Consider the following 19908-nt stretch of genomic DNA (forward strand, 5'->3'; position numbering starts at 1 on the left):
TACAGCAGGGCTTCTGGAAGCTTCCGGACCACTCTGAGGTCGAGGGTTCTTTGGGAAGCTGATGAAACCTACAGATCCCCGCTGGACCCCAAAACTGTGCGCCTGCAGAAAACATCACAAGTAATATCAAGGGTACTGAAGGATGCCCGTGAAAATTTTTAAGTCTTTGACATAAAGAGAGGAAAGTGGGGCATCTAGAAATCACAGAAGGGAAGTCCAGAGACTGGGGCTCATCCAGTCACTGAAGCCTGAGAGCCATCCAGTCACTCAGAGGGCCATCGTGAGTCCTGCTCTTGGCCGTTGTAGGGGGCAGAATTGAGACCAGTGGGTGAAGCTCAGTCGCTAAGAAAGGCACTTCTGAGAAATGCACAGGGCATGTCATAAGGTATGGAGCTCTCTGCAACGGAAGTGGCCCAACAGAGGCAAGGTGAGGATGCCGCAGAAGGAGACCGGCCTCCAGCGGGATGCTGGACCCCATGACCTCAAGCTCCCCTTCCAGCCCCTTAGAATCCTACAGGCCAAACAGGAAAGGATCGTGGACCGGGGATACTCCTGCCTCCTGGCTTCCTTGCACAACTGTTTACTAAGCACCTAGCACACGCCAGGCGCCCTTGTAGCTGGAGATGCATCCGTGGTGTCCTGCCTCTAGTGAGGGAAAGGACAGTGAGCAGAATAACTTGAGAGGGACAAATGAGAGGTCACAGAGTGGAGACAGACACTGCCAGACAGCTGGACGGGAGCTCGTCATGAGGAGGGCAGGAAAGGGGTGATTTCTGAGCTGAGAGTGAATGACCAGAGCGAGCCCAGCACAGATGAGAGCGTTCCAGGGTAGAGACACAAGGCCGAGTGCAGGTGGGACACCGGGGCAGTCACGAGGCTGCGGGAAAGTCTTGTGTTGATCGCCTGGGAAGAGCGATCATGTGTTGGCTTAAATGAAACCCAAGCCTTTGATAGCTGAGATCTGCATAATCAGTGAGCAAGTGAAAATTAGCCCGGCTGGCAGGCAAACTGAGATAAACAAGTTTTCCAATGGGACACAGATGAAGCCACCAGAACAAAGAAAACAAAGAAACCCAGGCAAGGCTGCGTCGCAGCTGCAAAAATGACTAACACTCTTCCTAGAATCGCCCAGCACAAGGCTCTTTTCCAAGACAGCCTTGAGTTCCTGGGTGGGCCCCCTCCCTTGCCGCAGCAAATCCCATAAACCCAGCGCCGGGTCCACGGGAATGTTCGTGGCGGATAAGCCTACCTGGGGGCCCGCAGCCTAATCATAGCCGTACTGGCCACCAGCTCTAGTCTTTCTGGCCCCCAGGCAGTCTGCTAAGAACTTTACACAAAATTTGTGACATTTCCTGTTGCTCTAACCCTCTGGGGTGACTATGCTATTATTACCACCTCCTTCCCAGGGAGGGGAATGAGGCTTTGGGAGGAAACGATAAAGCAGCCAAGGGGGATTTAGACCAGGCCCACCCCACAAAGGAGTTGTGTTCCCACGCTACACGTAAGCAAAGCTACTCTCGGCATTTGAGTGCCAGCGAGGGCAGGAGCTAGCACTCCGACCCAGGTCTGACCCCTAAGTGCTTGCTCTTAACCACATATTTCACCACCTTTCTGCACAGAAAACCTGTAAGTGAATTTCAGCCCTAATGCAAAATGCAAGCGGCATCCGGTCTAGTGCACGTGCGCCCAGGAGACTTACAGGATGCAAGTGCAAACACGTTCCCGTTCCCAGGGGGTACTAGGCCTTCTAAGAGAGGGCCCCCAATTTCAAACATGCCACTAGTGTCGGGAACCCGGAGTAAACGCCTTTCTTCCACTACACAGCTGTGACACTTTAAGGGGTGTCCCCAGGTCCCGGCTGGGTCTGTGGTCTCCGAGGACCCCTCCGGATGTGCAGATTCTGCGCTAGTTTGTAGAACCAACGTGTCTGAGGCAGGTGTTGGCCTTTACGGGAGTCCAAGCAAGGCTACTGCTGGCAAAATAATAGGCAGGAACTTGAGAACGTTCCATTGGTAAGTAAAATAGTCTCCTGCCCTCTGGTTTCGCAGCCCTCCAGCTGGCTCTTGCATCCCAGCCCCTCCCCGACCAAATATTACTTCCTCTCCGAAACCACCGTCTGATGTTCTTCTTCAACAAAGCTTCCGAGCCCCCCTTGTTTAGAAGAGAAGATCTCCCTTGCACAGGGAGTCAAGAGTGGCAGGAAAAACTCGGGCCCTGGGAGGATTTGATGTGCCACTGGTTCCGGGCTGCCCAGCCTTCCAGTTTCGACAGTAGGCAGGTCCTCTGAGCCTCGGCCTCGTCAGCCACACAGTGGGGTGAACACAGTCGAGACAACAGCATGGAAGCACCCAGTTTGACATCAACACCGAGGCCCGGAGGGGCTGTGTCCCTTCAACTGTCAAGCAGGCGGCACATGTCCCAGCGCCCTCCACCCCCCAACTAGACCTGACATCCAGACATCTGTGCTCCGACTGCCTTTCTGCTTGGAAAACACAGAATGGGGACACCTGTGAGTCCTGTCCTCTTCCCCAGCCCGAGTCCTGGGAGGTGACCACTCACTGTGGCCCTTGGACATCTGCTCCTCGTGCTCCCAGCTCGTAGGGCTCTGGCGTTTCACCGGGAGGCCGCAGAGCAGACCCGGAACCCGGCCAGTGGCCGAGCACAGGGGGCAACAGCGAGGCCCGTAACTGAGCCCAGTGAGAGTCCATTCACCCGACGGCAGCGAGCCCACCGACAGACACCGACACCGACACCGACACCGACACCGAGCTTTTGCAGGGAGGAATGATGGGCTACGTGTCCATACGGCCCCAATGCTCTAACGTCCTGAACTCCCAGATGGATTGCAAGTGAAGGTTTTAAAGGGCAAAACTTGGGGCAGGGGTCCCCTGAGAAAGTGGGCGCCACGGACTGCAGGCCCACGAGGTCACGTTAGAAAAGCTTCTGTTGCTGCTTCATTTGGGTCCTCAGATGGTGATGCCATCTCAAGAGGCTTGCAATGGGAAAACTGTCTTTCTTCTTCTTTTTTAATTCTTTATTTAAACTCAATTTAGTTTACAATTAATTTAGTATTATTAGTTTCAGGGGCAGAATTTAGTGGTTCATCAGCTGCATATAATACCCAGTGCTCTGGATGCCTGGGTGGCTCAGTGGTTGAGCATCTGCCTTTGGCTCAGGTTGTGATCCCGGGGTCCTGGGATCGAGTCCCACATCAGGCTCCCCGCATGGAGCCTGCTTCTCCCTCTGCCTGTGTCTCTGCCTTTCTCTGTGTCTCTCATAAATAAATAAATAAAATCTTTTTAAAAAACGCCCGGTGCTCACTATATCATGCGCCCTCCTTAATGTCCACCACCCAGTGACCCCATCTCTCACCGACCCCTCCAGATACTCTGTTTCCCAGAGTTCAGTGTCTCTTATGGTTTGCCTCCCTCTTGGTTTTCATCTTATTTTATTTTCCTTCCCTTCCTCTATGCTCATCTGTTTTATTTCTTAAATTTCACATATGAGTGAGATCATACGGTACTTGTCTTTTTCTGACTTATTTCATTAGCATAATATGCCCTAGTTCCATCCATGTTGTTTCGAATGGCAAGGTTTCATTCCTTGATGGCTGAGTAATATTCCATTGTGTATACATACCCTGTCTTTATCCATTCATTTGTTGATGGACATCTAGGCTGTTTCCATATTTTGGCTCTTGTGGACATGGCTGCTATAGACACTGGGGTGCCTGTCTTTATTCTTTATGTTAGAGATTTCATCAGATACACCTGGCGACTGTATCTTTAGGATAGATACTATCTGATTAACTACTTGTCCTTCTGTTCCTGCGAAGAAGAAGCAAGCTTCCTGACCCCCCCGAGCCTAGGCCTATGTGCTCCCTACTGGTCCAGCTGTGCCGGGGGATGACATGACCTGACAAGACAGGTGCTGGCTTCAGATGGTTGAGTCTGTGCTCATCTGATTCGGAGTTCCCACTCCCCCATCTAAACTCTCTGGACTTAGTTTCCTTAGCTGTAAAAGAGAAAATAAGACTATCTATATTATTCAGTTTCTCTAAAGAAAAAGCATGTACAGATACAGACATGTAGAGTTAGGTAGATAGACAGAGATCGATCTAAGGAGGTGGCCCACATGATCACAGAGGGTGACAAGTCCCCGGAAGTGTGGCTGGCAAGCTGGAGATCCGTGAGGGCCAATGGTGTACATTCGAGTCCCAGCTTAGGACCAAAGGCAAGAAAAGACCAGTGCACCAATGCAGCAGTCAGGCGGGAATAATTCCAGCTCGGACTTCTTGTCCTATGCAGGCCTTCCAGGAACAGGATGAGGCACACGGGGAGGGCGATGTGCTTTACTCAGTCTGCAGATTCAAACGAACTTGCTCTTTGGAGACAAGCTGCTGGTGGTCACTGGACTTTGCTGGACTTCAGTGCCCGGTCCCTCCCTCCTCAGCACTTCCTCATTCTAGACCCGATTCTCCCTGGAAGAACCTAACCGAGCACGAACATGCTCAGCGAGGACGTGCACTCTCGAGTTGGCAGGGCCACTCACTTCCCCCTTCCCACCGTGTCCTCACCAGCAGGGCCCAGTCAGGGTGCCAGACAGATGAAGTGGCTTGCCCATGGTCACCCAGGGGTTGGGGCTGGAGCTGGCACAGATGTGACCGCCTGACACAGATCCCACTCTCTGTACCTGGCCAGGTGCTCTCCTCCACACCCCCCACCTGCCCAGCTACCCCCAGCTCCAGCCCGGCCCCCAGTCTCTCGCCTGGGAGACCACCGCTACACCAGCAGCTGGGGGAGCTTGGGGGACCTGGAGCAGGAGTGTGGTCTCAGGGACCAGCTCCCGGGGGCACAGACCTGCATGGGCAAGTCATGGGGGCTCAGAGAGCCAAGGGCAAGGCAGCGTGATCTGCTGTTATAGTGTAATACATCTCCTTGATCTGCGAAAAGCTCATGTTCTCATAACCACCAATCCAATGAACCAGAGAAGCCACTTGGGCTGAAGGGATCTTGACACCACAGCTTCAGGCCCCCACAGACCTCACCCAGGCTAATAATCAGCCTATAAGCACTGGTTCAGTTGTTAAACATCCAGATCCCTTCATACCAACTGGTAAATAGCTGCCCCCCATTTCCCTGCCCTTACCCCCACGTCCCCCTCTCACCTCTCACTCCTGCACACTGTGTGGCAGCAGGTGGCCTCCAGTCCTCCAGGTGGTCGGCTGGTGCCTGGCTCTACCTGTTGCAAACCATTTGGGGTCTCACTCCCGCCCAGAGCCGCTGCTAACTGAGGGCTCTCTGTCAAGCACCGGTTTTCCCCAGGCCCACTGCTGGATTCCTTCCTGGACACCTTTTCTGGACATTACACTCATTTCCAGAGTGCCTTCAGGACGCCGGGCTTCTCTCAGTGCCCTGGGACACAGAATGGGAGGGAATCTCAGAATTTAGAGCTGATGGAGGATGCAAAGCTACAGGCTGTCCCCTGCTGCCCCAGAGGTGCATTGCAGTCATCCCCATTCAACTCCTTTCTCCTGAAAAGCATTCAGCTGCCCATCACTGGGAAGTTCCAGAATAGAGAAAATAAAGACGGTGCCCCAGAATATTTTCTTCCAGTGCTTAGAATGCCCCCAACTCCCAGGGATCCAGGGTCTTCAGAATATAAACCACTGAGTTTATATTTTGGATAGCCAAGGTAAACCTGCTTATGTGGGATGCTTTTCCCCTGCAAATAACAATTTAGGCAGAGACCAGAAATGGCAGTCAGCAGGGGTTCCAGTCCTGGCACCCCATCTCCTGCCCATGGAACCAGCGGGGAGCATGGCTTTCTGAGCACCCAGGCTCTGCACCGAATCCAGATATGAGTGACCATCCCTCGCAAGGCTGTCGTACTTCACTGAGACGTGCAAGCACACTCTCAAACCTGAAGTGCCATACAATTATTATTTTTAATGTACTTATCTATCAGGGAATATTTAAATTATCTCCCAGAGCCTAGATTGGTATTGAAAACGTAGAGTCCCTAATTGCTGTAAATTGCCAAGGATGCTCGTGGGAAAAATGGGGAGTAGTTAAGTGCTAGCCAGTGAAATCATGCAAGTGCAAAGCAGTTACTAGAGCGCCTGAGACCACTACTCTCAGAAGGGCCGGGAGCCCTTCCCCCGGGGTCTGGGGACCTAGATGTCGAGAGGGTGGCCTCCATTCCCTGATAAGAGTGGCTCCCTGTACCTAAGCTGTGCTACACTATGGTTCACGCTGAGCGCTTGCTTTCCTTCTGGGACTCTGGAATTTGGGGACGTGCTTCTCAGAGGTGTGTACATGACTTGACCCCAGGGAAAGTCCTGGGCACGGAGACCTGCCCCGGCCAGTCAGGGCACCTGGGGGGGCTCAGTTGGTTGAGCATCTGACTCTTGGTTTCAGCTCAGGTCAGGAGCTGTGGACATGGGATCGAGCCCCGTGTCGGGCTCCAGGCTCAGCAGGGAGGCTGCTTGAGATTTTCTCCCTCTGCCACTCTCCTCTGCTCATGTGCGCTCTCTCTCTCTTTCTCTCTTCCTGGGTCTCTCAAATAAATGAATAAATCTCTTTTAAAAACAGGGCATATGAAGTCGACAACCTTCCACATGTGTTGTCACACCTCACTGCTGGGGAACCAGTGTGTCCGTGTGACTCCACAGGAGAGGCTTTAGAGGCTTGTGTTCTGGTGTCTTCCTAGCAAATCACCAACCTGGGGCTGGCCTCAGAGACCCTGACGCACAGCTTCCAGTTCTGGCAGGACCAGCTCAGCTGACGCACACATGCCTGGCTGGGGGGCAACACTGCTCTGTAGACTGCGTGTCATTAAAATGTCCATATCTGGGACGCCTGGGTGGCTCAGGGGTTGAGCGTCTGCCTTTGGCTCAGGTCATGATCCCAGGGTCCTGGGATCGAGTCCCACATCGGGGTCCCCGCAGGGAGCCTGCTTCTCCCTCTGCCTCTGTCTCTGCCTCTCTGTCTCTCATGAGTAAATAAATGAAATCTTTTAAAAATAAAATAAAATGTCCATATCCTTTGGCTCAGTCATCCCCTTCCGGGAATCCATCCTGGTGAAACAATTCAACAGAAAGAAGCACAAAGATATCCATCAGAGCTAATGCTAAATCCGGAAACCAAGTAAATGCCCAAGAACTGGAAAAAATGGCTAAGTGAATTGCGACACCCCAATTCTAAGAAGCTGATTAAAGTGAGAAGTATAAAGGTCATGAAGAAAAACGTGAAAAGATGTTTCTGATGTTAAATTTTTTTAAGCTGAAGACAAAATGGTGGGTGAGTTGACAGCAAAGAAGGAGCAAACGGTAAGATCAAAAGCCACTGTTCAAAAGTGAAATGATTGGGATGACAAGGGGGTGTGGGCTGATCCACACATTACCTTGAATGTTGCTGTCCTCATAATCTCAGAACTTTCTGGGGACTTGGTAGGAGCAGCTGGGAAGGTGTGGATGGTGGCCCGGAATCCTTTGGCTTTCACCACCTTTTATGAAGCCTTGAGGGTGTCTGCAGGGGGACACCTCACCTGCACCAACAGAGGTTGGTGTTAAGCCCAAATTTTCATCTGGGAGGGGGTGGATCTCGGAGACAGGAGGAAGGCCTAAACCAGGCAGGCAAACCCAAGGCAGCCCCTGCAGGGGAAGGGGCGGGGTCTACGGGGAGGGGCGAGGCTTCTCCGGCCAGCCCCCCACACCTGCCCCGCGGGGCGGAGCCTCACTTGGCTGGGCCAATCCTCCCAGGTTGCGACCACCTGGCCCAGTGGGACCCGGCCTGTCATTGCACACCAGAGCCCAGGCTGTAGAATTTACCAGAACCTACGGTAAAGTCCATCTTGGGGGGAACACCTGGGTGGCTCGGTGGTTGAGCGTCTGCCTTCAGCTCAGGTCATGATCCCGGGGTCCTGGGATCAAGTCCTGCATCCCCGCGGGGGGGTGGGGGGGAGCCTGCTTCTCCCTCTGCCTATGTCTCTGCCTCTCTCTCTGTGTCTTTCATGAATAAATAAATAAAATCTTTATTAAAAAAAAATCCTTCTTGGGGATGGGAGAAATCCACTAAAATACAGCTCCAGTAGCCCCCAAATGCAGGGATTTTTGTCCTATCGTGGAGAGTTGTATGTAAAGTTACATCACAAGTTGTGGGGTGTGGAAGGGGCAATGACTTGCTCAAGGACACCCAGCAAGTCACAAAGCACCACAGATACCCAGAGTCCTGATTCTCTTTGAGGAGGAGGGGATGGGTCCCCCAGGCTGGGGCTTAGGGAGACCACCCAGAGTGGATCTGGACACTTTTCCAGGTCAGTGACTGAGGAAACGGAATGTGTTCCAGCTGGACTGGCCGGAGAGGTCTTTTTGCCCCCAACATTTTATTTTGAAAAATTTCAAACATAGAGAAACACTGAAAGTAGGTACCTTGAATACCCATATACCCATGACCTTGACTCTACAATTACACTACAACAATATTTTGTTGTATTTGCTTTGTCACATTTCTATCCATCCTGCTACCATCTGTCAGTAAATGGCTTCTGAATTAAAGACTAACCCCCACAGAAGTATTCAGCCTCTACATACATCAAGCACTTGGTCATCCTGGATGCCCCTGCTGGCCTTTTGGCCTTGTCCCTTGTCTCTGGGGCTTGGGGCCAGGAGACCTGGGCTAAGGTATCTGAGCAACCGAGCTGCTCCACGCCACAGCCTGTGGTCGTCTTATGAGAGGTGTCCCTTGCCGCAGGGACTGCCCTCTGTAAACACACTCATGCGACCCCTTCCAGAGGTTTGTGGAGGTCAGATCAGAGCTGCCACTCTTCGGCAACTAGTGGGGGCCTGTCCTGGCTGCGCCGGGGCACATCCACCGAAAAGAAAATAGCCACCAGAAAAGCCTGTTCCAGGGTCCAGGGGGTTCACCCAGTTTATCTTTACTGGGAGAACTTCAAGATCACTGAAGGCCAGGCTGCATGTCCCAGCTCTGGGGGAAGAAGAGAAGAGAGAGGACAGACAGCCCCCACCAGCCCCCCAGCCTCTGCTTTGGGACTAAACTAATGTTGTCCCAGAAGGTCACATCACTCGGCGCCACCTCCTCAGGCAAATGCTGGCCGCTGTCACCCCATCTCTGTTCCAGCCCTCGGCCCAAAGCCAGTGCGGGCCTCCCCACCGCTCACCTGGGCCATGGCCGTGGTCACTCCCTTGCTTCTTCTTTCCCGATGCTTCTTTGCCTCAGCAGCGTCTCTCTCTCCCTTGTGCGCTAACTCCAGGCACAGCTCCGACCAGCCCTGTGGTCCTGGGGCCCCACCCGCCAGCCTCAGACCTCGCCTCCTCCCCTCTACCTCCCCCCAATACTGGTGCTCCCTCCTGCATCCATGCTTTTCCTCCTTGCCCCAGTTTTTCCACCTGGCAAATCCTCTTGTCCTCTTCACTCCTTGGCCCCTCCTTCTGGAAAGCAGATCCAGTGCGAGCTCAGGTGCATTGGCTGACCTGTCCCCACACCCTGGGGCACCAGACATACCTCCTCGAGCAGGGCTTTGTGGGTGCTTAGTTGACGGGGAACCCGTTTTCCAGCTATACAGAGAAGGGAGCACCACGCCCAGCTGGATCGGCCCACAGAAGAGTTTCAGGGAAAGATCCGGAAATCTGCCCACATGGACAGGGACAGGGGACAGCCCGAAGCTGGGAGACCTGGCAGCAGGTGAGGGCGGCGTGTGCGAGGAGCTTAGCTGAGCCACAGCAGGAGAGGCCGGAGAGGCCCGGGGCCACAGAGCCACTCGGGCCACACTGGCTGAGAGCAGATTCGCAGCTGGAGGCTCAAAACGCGAATCCCCACCCTCCAGTTCCCCTTGATTCCTTCAGAAAATCTAAATTCAAGGCCAAGCCTCGGCTAGTAACTGCGTGGCCTGGGACAGTCACCTAATCCCGCTGGCGAGGGCCTTGGTTCCTTCCTCTGTAGAACAGAGTCCGAAATACCTGTCCTGGGGGATCCGGAGGGTTTAGCAAGATGAAGGTGGTGCTTTGTAAACCCTCCAGGTTTTTGCAGCTAGACCAGGTATGAAGGTACAGTGTCACCAGGTTCCCCTTGCTGCCACGTGCTCGCAGCCTCCTCCAACAGAGAAGCAGAGCATCGCACTGGCATCTTCTCTGTAGCTCACGAAGCACCTCCATCCACCTTCTGGTGGGAGCCCATGTCCCCAGGGGAGCTGAGCGGGTTATTATGGTCCTTTCACATGCCCCAAGCGGGGCAGAGCAGCTCAAGGCCATGCGGCAATTGGGAGGCCGCGGCCCCAACACACCCCCATCCTGTCTAGGAGCCAGGGTCTTTCCTCACTGCCCCAGAAATCAGGGCTCTGGTCCCCCTCTCCCTCCCCCATGCTGTTTTTGAGGTCTCCGGCCAGGGGGCCAGGGGGCCAGGGGCCCTGGGGACAGAGCTGAGGGGCAGCTGAGCTGGGCCTGGTACAGACGCAGAAAGTCTCTCCACCCGCCCCCCTCCCCGGGTTCAGATGTCACACACACTCGGGAGCTGGCCCGTCCCCTGGACAACCGTCAACACAGGCAGAAGCTCAAAACACAGCGGCTCCAGCGCTCTCCCCGCCGACTTCAGCCACTCGGAGCCTGGGGCCTGGGGGGCGGCGGGGAGGACCCCCGCCCAGGCTCAGCCCGGAGCCTCTCTCTCCTGTGTCTCTCTCGATCTCTCCACTTCTCTGTCTCTCTCTGCCTCCCCATCACACCCGTACCCATGGGGAGCCCCCCCACCCCTGGGCTCCAGAAAACCTCGTCCGCTGGGTACCGGCTGCCCTCAACCAGGCCGCCAGCCGTAGATTCCCGCACTGCCCGAGGTGGCCCCGCGGTGGGCAGGGGTCGCCAAGCCCCCCAGGCCCCAGAAGCGGAGCGCTGGGCCCTGGGAACGAACGGTGTGCAGCGGGACCAGCTGTGGAGGGAGCTCTTGGAGGCCGAGAGGAGGGGCCAGCAGCGTTGGTGAGTGCCCTGCCTGACCCTCGGGGTCTAGGAAGCTTCTGGAAAAAGAGAGACCCATGAGAAGGAGTAAGCAGGCAAACGTGTTGGCGTCAAAGTGCTCGGGCCACGAGTTGGGGAGAACACGCCGGCCAGACTGGAGCCCGAGGGTGGGAGGGAGAGGTGGCAGGGGCCAGGTGGCCCAGCGCTCACTCTGGGGTCCCATCTGCCTTTGAATAATCCCTCCAGCTGGAGCCCCAGGGAGAGACTGGGGGGCAGCAGTGGAGGGGGGGAGCCCTCACCCTCTGACCCAAGGGAGAGACATCCCTTCAGGCATCCGATCAATCCAGACATTCCTGTCAGGCTGCGATGAGGGACAACACAGGCCGACACCTGGCTCCTGGGAGCCCCCAGCTCAGGACTGGGCCACCACAAAGCCAGCCGAGAGACAAGAAATAGTGTGGCGAGTGTCATGGAGCGAGGGGTCGGTGGGCACCTTCTTTCTACAGGCTGCTCACAGAGGCCTCTCTGAGGAGGTGGCCCAGAGGCTGTCGGGAAATGTGAGAAGGGGCCACGGAGAGTCTGGTGTTTTTAAAAACAGAACAAAACAAAGACAGTCCATGTGGCTGAGGCAGTCGGCGAGGGGACAGGAGCCTCAAGATCAGACATAGGGGACACCTGGGTGGCTCAGTGGTTGAGGGCCTGCCTTTGGCTCAGGGCATGACCCCGGGGTCCTGGGATGGAGTCTCACATCGGGGTCCCCGCAGGGACCCTGCTTCTCCCTCAGCCTGTATCTCTGCCTCTCTCTCTGCCTCTCATGAATAAATCAATAAAATATTTTTTAAAAAAAGAAACCTTTAAAAAAAAGATCAGAAGTAGGAGGAACATGTCATATACTGTAAAAGGTCATATTTTTTTAAATGTAATGAGACACCATCAAGGGTTTCGAGGAAGAGCATGATGTGATCTAGCCTGAGATCTGAGAAAACTCGAGGAATGGCTTCATGGTAGCGTTATGAGAACTGCTGATGGATTAGAGTGAGAGGGTGTGTGGTGTGTCTGTGGTGTGTTGGTGTATTGAGGTGTGTGCATGTGTGTGGTGTGGGGGGAGATGTGAGGCATGGGGGTGTGGCAGGTGTGTGTATGTGTGTGTGGTGTGTATGATATGTGCACAGGATGTGTGTGGGGGAAGTTGTGTGTGTGTACACATGTGGTGTGTGTGTGTGGTGTGTAAGGGGGTGGGGGTATAGGGTGTATGTGTGTCCATATGTGGTGTGTGGGCTGTGAGACTGGAGGGTGTTGTGGGGTGTGTGTGGTGTTGGTGTGGAGGATGTGTGTATGTGAGATGTGTGGAGGGGTGGGGGTGTATGGAGTGAGGGTGTGCGTGTACAGTGTGCACAGTGTGTGGGGTATGTGTGTGGTGTTTACGGAGTGTTGGTGTGAAGGTTGTGTGTGGTATGTGTGGGGGTGTGTACGTGTGCTGTGTGGGGGGGTGTGTTTGGGGTGGGGGTGGGGTGTGGAGGGTGAATGTGTGTGGGGTATAGGGTTATGTGTGGGGGGCGTATGTGTATGGTGTGTGGTGTGGAGGGGTATGTATGTGGTGTGCGTGTGGCATTGGTGTGGAGGGTGTGTGTACGTGGGGTGTGTGTGTATGTGTGGTGTGTGGAGTGTTGGTGTGTGTGGTATGTGTGTAGGGTGTGTGGTGTGTGAGGTGTTGGTGTGGAGGAGGTGTGTACCTGCTGTGTGTGGTGGGGTGAGGGTGTGTGTGGTGCGTGTGGGGTGTGGGGGGGTGTAGGCAGGGGTTGGGGTGCAGGGGACACTTAAAAGGAAGGGCTGTCGACACAGTAAGGAGCCTGGGGAGAGCAGGAGCCGGAGACCTGAGCAGAGGTGGGAGTGGGGTCCGGGTCCGGGTCCGGGTCCGAGTCGCCGCGAGGACCGTGGGAGGAGCGCCCTGCGGGGCTGGCGGGAGGCCGCCCAGGAGGCCGCTGAGCATCAGCAGTCAAGAGCTGGACGCGGGACCAGGGGACAGAGGGCCGGGAGGCGGCCGGCATCACGGGAGGGACAAGGGCAGCGAGTGACCGCTAAGGGACGTGGGGTCGCTCTAGGGGGTGACGAAAGGCCAGTGCCGGCCACGACTCTGAATATGTGGGAACCGGCTGGACCATCCCCCTACAGGGGTGACCCTCACAACCTGCGTGTGCCCCCAGCGAGGAGGGGCCTGAGAACCTGGCGCTGGGACCCCTGGGCTGTCCCTGGAAGGGGCCTCGTGTCCCCGGAGACAAGGTCTTAGACCCAATGGGCACACGCACTCTGAGATGAGCTGAGATGAGCCCCGGACAAGAAAGGGGTCACAGACCCAAGAGGGGAGAGTTTAGGGAAACCCAACAGAAACACCATGTGAGCCACACACGAAATATTCCATATTCTAATGGCAGCCTTAAAAAATGTAACGAGGAACTAGTGAAATCCATTTTAATGATGAATCTCATCCAAAGTATCATCTTTTTGGTACATCGTCAATATTTGAAAAGATATTCGGGAGATCATCTGACCTTCCTCTTTGCTCTGAGCCCTTGAAACCAGGTCTGTGTCTTACCTCCTACAGCCCTGAGAGGTGCCCCACACACCCGTTCCCCCCGGGGTTTCTCTAGATGGGGAAACTGAGGGCCCGAGAACACAGTAGCCTGGCTCAGGGCCCCCCAGCGAGCACAGCAGGCAATGAGCAGCACAAAGCCGGGGACCCGGCATCCCCTCTCCCACGTCACTGGCTCTCACTGAGTCCTAGTGTGGCTCTGAGGTCAAGGTCCCTGCCTTCGGTGAGTTCAAGACCAACGCTATTGAAACGTGGCTCCCTGTGACAAGACGGGGAGTGGTGGCTGGTGAGGGGATCAGGACACCTGGGGAGGCTTGGAGGAGGTTGAGTGGGCAGGCAGAGAGGGAACAGGGTCCCCAGGAAGGGGTGGCTGGGGAGGGCCCCAACGTCTCAGGAGGGTGATGGGCTGAAGACAGGGGGAACCAAGAGGCAACTTGAAAAAGAATCCAAGAGAACCTCTAGAGACGAATCTGTAATGTTGAGGGGCACGTGGGTGGCCCCAGGGATGAGCATCTGCCTCCAGCTCACAGCATGATCCCAGGGTCCTGGGATCGAGTCCTGCATCGGGCTCCTTAAAGGGATCCTGCTTCTCCTTCTGCCTCTGTCTCTACCTCTCTGTGTGTGTCTCTTGTGGATAAATAAATAAGATCTTTAAAAGGAAAGAAAAAAAAATCCTTAAAAAAAAATACAACTGAAGTGAGAAACCATAAACTCAGCTTCATCACAATTTTCCAAAAAGACAAGGAGAGGAAGCAGACGGAAAAGGAATTGGAACCCTAGAGAACGGGACAAGAAGTTCCAACATACCTTTCAACAGAGCACCCCAAGGGAAGGCTGGGAAAGATGAAATATTGGAGGAGAAAGTGTCTGAGAATTTTCTAGAACCAAAGAAATGCAGGCATCCACTGACCCTGGAGGATGTGCTCCACAGCAGGGGAGTAAACAAGAAAGGAAGGCCCGAGACCCCGAAAGAGGGAACCCCTGAGTGGGGGTCAGGAGGGCAGGGCAGGTCCTGGGCAGCAGCCCTGGTGGGAGCAGGGCAACCCCGGATCCAGGACGGCGGCCTCTAGAGAAGAAGCGGGAAAGAGACGTGGATTACCTGTTGCATTTGACTGCGTGGAAGACCGTACCGGGAGGGGCTTTATGATTTTGCTAGAGAGTTTCAGTGATCTGTACACAGAAGCTAAGAAAAAAAAGTGATTATAACTCTAGAAAAAAATTCCACGTTGTCCAAGGCAGGATCTGGGATCCTATGATCCAGGATAGTTGCTTAGTGAACGGTGTTTACAGAATCCTAAGGATATAAACAATACATGTTGGTTCAGCCAAAATCTAGAATATAGTCATTTGTGGAAGAAATGAGGGAAGGGAAGAGGGGCAGGGGAGCTAACTCATAATCAATTTTCCCATGAGAGGGACCCCTGGGTGGCTCTGTGGTTGAGCATCTGCCTTCGGCTCAGGGTGCTGATCCCGGGGTCCTGGGATCAAGTCCCACATCCCCGCGGGGGAGCCTGCTTCTCCCTCTGCCTGTGTCTCCGCCCCTCTCTGTGTCTCCCATGAATTAATAAACAAAATCTTAAAAAAGAAATTCTCCCACAAGAGGAAGTCCACAGATATGTTTATAATTTCAAAAACTCAAGAAATAGTAGCCTAGATTTATTATTCCGGAATGGGGTGGTGACAGGCCCAAAGAAACAGTGAGAGGGCTGGAAGCCTGACCGGAAGCTGTGGGGTTCGAGAATCAGGGGTAGAGAAAACCTGTTTTTATGATAAGTCTTACAGAACTCTTCAACTTCTTAAAAACAGATTAAACTAAAAATTAAATTAGCCCCCCAGGTAATGCCCTTCTTCCCATCGTCACCATCCTGGTCTCCTGCCCCATCCCTACCTTCTTCTGCTGCCCACACTGGAAGGCCACAAAAAAAAAAAAAAAAAAAATTGAGGGAGCGATCACTGGCTTTTCTTCACGAAATCCTTGAGGGCTCCCACGTGGGCAGAGGCACGCGGGGAGCTCCCCCCGCCCTCCCCGCCGCCGCTGCCTCCTCTGGCGCCAGGCCTCCCGCTCCGGGAAGCATCAGGTATTGAGATACTTGCCTGGTTGGGAGGCCACGCCATAAATACGTGGCTGGTTGGGGGTGTCTGTTGCACTTGATTTTTTTTAGCTCCTCCGTGATGTAATAAATGCATCCGTGGCATCGACTCATTCCCTTGATACAGAAAGCCATTTGCGAAAAAAACGTCACGGGAAGCTGTAACACTGCCCACGTGTTTTCCTTTCCAGGGCTCAGCACTGGAGTTTCCTGAAAGACTACGATCCCCTGGTAAGGCCAGTGACGTGTCTAACGCTGATGGAGGCCCTACTGTGTGCTAGAAGCTGGAATGTACAGAGGCCAAAAAAAAAAAAAAAATACACTTTCTTGTCTCGAGAAACTCAGGGTCTGGGGGAAAGAAAATGCGTAGAGCATTCAGTTTTCCGCAGCGTTTCTTGGGTTTATGGAGATGAACCGACTGGGAAAGATAGACGTCTGCTTCGGAAATGTCCTGCCCCGTATGAGGATGCCAGCCGCGGATAGCGAGCGATGTGTGGTGTGCCCCGCCGGAGATGAGCTTGGGTGACCCCACCTCGCAAGCCAATTCCCTGCTTCTCATGGCGCCACCTCTAATCTGTCCTCCACGTCACTACCGGAGTCAGTTTCCTAAACCACAAAACTGACCCTGAGTTAAAATCCTGCTTAAAATCCTTCCGTACACCTGCGTTTCCCAGGGTGGCTCACAAGGCTTCCCAGGATCTGACCTGCACCCCCCACCCCCACCCTGACCTCCACGTCCCTTTTAGCTACGCCTCTGTGCATGCTGTGCCCCTGCCTGAAATGCGCTTCCGCCTTGTCAGGCTCATTCATCGCTCAGATGCCTCCTGCTGAGAAATCTCTCCTTCCTGGGGGAGCTGGATCAGGTCCCCCTGTTCCTCACCCGCTGGCAGATCCAGCCCAACTCCCTGGCTATCGCAGGTCAGGTTTCACCCACCAGTTTCTCCGGGTGTCCGGCTGGGGACCCCACCCATCAGCCATGCCCTACCCCCCAGCACCCGATATTTTGCACTCTGTTGGGTGAATGACCAAATGGGAGAATGAGTCTGGCTGTTAAGAAAGGTCAGAGAACCAACCTGGAAAATGAGCAGCGAGCGTAGCAAGTCAACCAAGACGGTGGCCACGCCCTGCCAGGTTGAAGGAAGGCTTAATGTCTACGTGCCCAGCCTGCGGGCTCGCTGTCTGCCCTGGGAGAGAAGGTGTGGGTCCCGAGTTGTGAAGTCCCACCCTGAGCTCCTGGACTGGGCTTCCAGCCCAGAGTCTCCCTGCCAAGGCCTGGAGATTAGCAACCTGACCACTGACACCTGCATCGCGCCCAGAGGTGTGGGGCCACCTGGGCCTGGACTTTCCCACGTGAAAGCGAGGATCCTGTTACCTCGCTGGTCCCATAGCCTCTATTTGAGCCCAGGTAGCACAGAGTTAACCCCCAACCCAAGGCCTCATCAGATTATTCTCACAACATGCATTCACTCACTCGTTCACCTTCCAGTCCCAGAAGTCACCAGAAACACGAGCACGAATGTTCAGACCCCCAGACTGGGAACAAACCCAAAAGCCATCCACGGCGAGGTGGGTAGAGATAACGTGGACCATTCACACAAGCCCCACGATGATGGTGGAGGGTGAAGCGAGGACAGCAAATGGGCTGTGGTCACAGCCGAAACCATGCATGGACCTTGAAAACACGTTCCCGAGAGACAGGAGCCAAGGTCTTATTAAGATGAAGTTCAAAACTGGGATTTAGAGATTGTGGCGGGTGGCATTTCTTGATCTGGGCAGCGCTGCTCAGACCTGTTGTGGAGGCCTGTGGAGCCGGACGGTTATGATTTGGGGACGTTTCTGTGTGTGTGTCAGTCTTCAGGTGAAGAAGTCACCCCCAAACAAACCAACCCTCAGGCACTCCCACCATAGGCGAGGCAGGGTCTTAGGTGGTGGGGATGGAGATTGGAATCAGACAGGGTCCCTCCAGGGTCACTGGAGGCCAAGGCTCAAAGGGGAGGGTTCAGGGGAGCATCTGAAGTAGGGAGCCCAGGGTGAGGAAGGTGCAGTGGGCCTCAGCTGAAGGGTCTCGTAACCCTCTGGGCTCCTGGGGCCAAATTGGGATGGAAGCTGCCTGCAGAGGCCACCTGCTTCCTGCACCCTTGCCTGCCCCCCCGCTCCCCTGGGATGGTCCTGGTCACCTGCAGGCCTGCCCTGGATTCCATGCAGCTGGTGACACGGACTGTCCCCTCTCCCCAGGGCAATAAGAAGGAGCCCGTGAAGCTGCCGGAGTACGTGCCTCTCTTCTCCGACACAGTCCCCAGCTCCACGAACCAGGTTGTGGGCAGCAGGGTGGGCACGCCCCTGGGGCAAACCCTCATCGGCATGGACTTTTTCTTTGTGGACGGAGTCCGGAAGAAGAAGCTGGAAGCCGAGCTGCAGCCCGTGTAGGAGGAAGAGGAGGAGGAGGAGGAGGGCTGGCTGGCCTGCCTCAGGTGGGTGTAGGGGTGGCGCGGGGAGGGAGGCCAGCCCCAGGGCCCCAGTCAACAGCCCACACGTGTCCGCCAGCCTCTCCTTCTCTCCTGGCCCCGCACAGCCTTCCCGAGGCTCCACTGGCCCATTTTCACACATGAGCTCAGAAGGACTCCAGGAGCTTGCCCGTGGCCCTGGACCCGGCAGCGGTGGGGACCCCCTCTCGAGGCCCAGGAGGGGCAGCCCTGGGTTTGCAGTCATGAGCTGACCGCCTGGGTTCAAGTCCCGCTCCTGACTCTGAGCAGCTGTTGCACGGGTTGTTCGAACCTTCTGTGCTGCTGTAACAAGTAGGCCACACGCCGAGGGGCTGGAAACAGCACATACGTATTATCTCACAGCGCTGGAGGTCAGAAATCCAAAGTGGTCTCACCGGACTGAAATCAAGGTGTGCACAGGGCTGCGTTTCTTTCAGGCCACTAAAGGCACCTGAGTCCTCGCCTTTTCCAGCTTCTAGAGGAGAGACTGCCCTCATCCCTCGGCCCGTGACTCCCTCCTCTCCAAGCAGAATGGGAGCATCGCCAATCTCCAAACCTCTCTCGGCCTCCCTCCTTCCATCTTTTCAGACAGCCAGGATAATCTCTCCATCTCACCGTTCTTAATCATGTCTGCAAAATCCCTTTTGCGTGTAAGGTAACATATCCACAGGGCCCAGGGACTAGGACACGGACGTCTTTGGTGGGCCATTTTTCTGCCTACCACATACAGAAATAATAAAAGTACTGATTCTAGAAGGTTGTCGTGAAGGTGAGATGAGCTACTGTGTGTAACTGTTCAGAGCAGCGCCTGGACCATGGTATGAGGGTGTGTTTGCTGAGGACGCCCCTCTCTTGGGAGGGAGGGTTGCATCCTGGTGAATCATGCAGGGAAGTGTGGGTCCTCACACAGGGGCTGCTGGGAGGTCAGCCCCCCCCCCCCCACCATCAGTCTGTCCATCTCTTTCATTACTGAGTGATGGTCTGGGTGGTCATGGTTAGGCCAGAGCCAAGTCGGGAGGAGCCCACCTGCGGAGCCCGAGCTGAGGCCCTGCAAGGGCACCCCTGGGAACCTGTGCCCCAGACCCACCCCACGCCCTCTGTGCTCTGGGGAGGCCCCTCGTGGAGGGTCCGGCCTGGCCTCAGCCGCAGCAGGAGAGGGGGTCCAGAGGGGGTCTTATTTCCATGTGAGAGACAGGATGGAAGCAAGAGATAGACTGGGAACTCCCAGGAGGTAGGAAAAGTCGAGGTTAAATGCGGATGCAGCCGGGGCGGAGCCCATGCAGACCGGAGGGAATCATCCAGAACTTCACCTGTGCCCGGAGGGAGGGTAGGAGGCCCAGGGACAGGCGCCGGATGGGCACTCCCTGGCAGCAGAGCCGCCTACAGACAATGTGCCTATCGAGCGCGAACTCTGTGCTTGGCACATTACTGAGTGGTCACCATTTGAGAGATTTGGAAACTAAGTCAAAGACTTCATTCAATCCGGCCGGGATCCCACAGCTAGTGAAGAGCCAGACTCTCGCGCCTGACTCACCGTACCCGTCTCCTCCCCGGGCCTCAGTGTTCACAGCTGTAAAATGGGGGAGGAGAGTCCGATTCCCAGGAAGGCCCCGGCTCAGGGCTCGGGCCGTAAGCGTGCAAGCATGCAGTGAGTGCGGAGTTGTGCGGGTGTACGCAGTGCATTTGCTGGCTGCGGTCATGCTGGTGTGACACAGCACTCCATTTCCTGCTCACGGATCTGCGTGGACTTGGCTCCAAGCTTCAGATCGAGTGCACACGTCT

General features: G+C 55.1%; 1 protein-coding gene across 2 annotated transcripts; it reads left to right on the forward strand.

Annotated features, from left to right (window-relative positions):
• Positions 1-10592: 10592 nt before the first annotated feature.
• Positions 10593-18882, forward strand: C17H2orf50 (chromosome 17 C2orf50 homolog). 2 transcript variants are annotated; one of them, XM_025454660.3, is made up of 3 exons: positions 10593-10984; positions 15835-15874; positions 17879-18882. In XM_025454660.3, exons 1-3 carry the CDS (start codon positions 10746-10748, stop codon positions 18068-18070), a joined length of 471 nt encoding a protein of 156 aa, XP_025310445.3. In that variant the 5' UTR covers positions 10593-10745; the 3' UTR covers positions 18071-18882. The 2 variants fall into 2 exon arrangements, with proteins under 2 accessions (XP_025310445.3, XP_048952012.1); XM_049096055.1 differs by lacking the exon at positions 17879-18882 and having other exon boundaries at positions 15835-16250.
• The last annotated feature ends 1026 nt before the right edge of the window (positions 18883-19908 follow it).

The sequence above is a fragment of the Canis lupus genome, chromosome 17 (assembly GCF_003254725.2).
Source record: "Canis lupus dingo isolate Sandy chromosome 17, ASM325472v2, whole genome shotgun sequence".
Taxonomy (NCBI): Eukaryota; Metazoa; Chordata; class Mammalia; order Carnivora; family Canidae; genus Canis; species Canis lupus.

Coding starts and splice junctions, on each gene's coding strand:
- C17H2orf50 (XM_049096055.1), top strand. CDS start 10,746: ATGGGGAGCCCCCCCACCCCTGGGCTCCAGAAAACCTCGTCCGCTGGG. Junction 10,985..15,834: donor AGGAGGGGCCAGCAGCGTTG/GTGAGTGCCCTG, acceptor TTTCCTTTCCAG/GGCTCAGCACTGGAGTTTCC.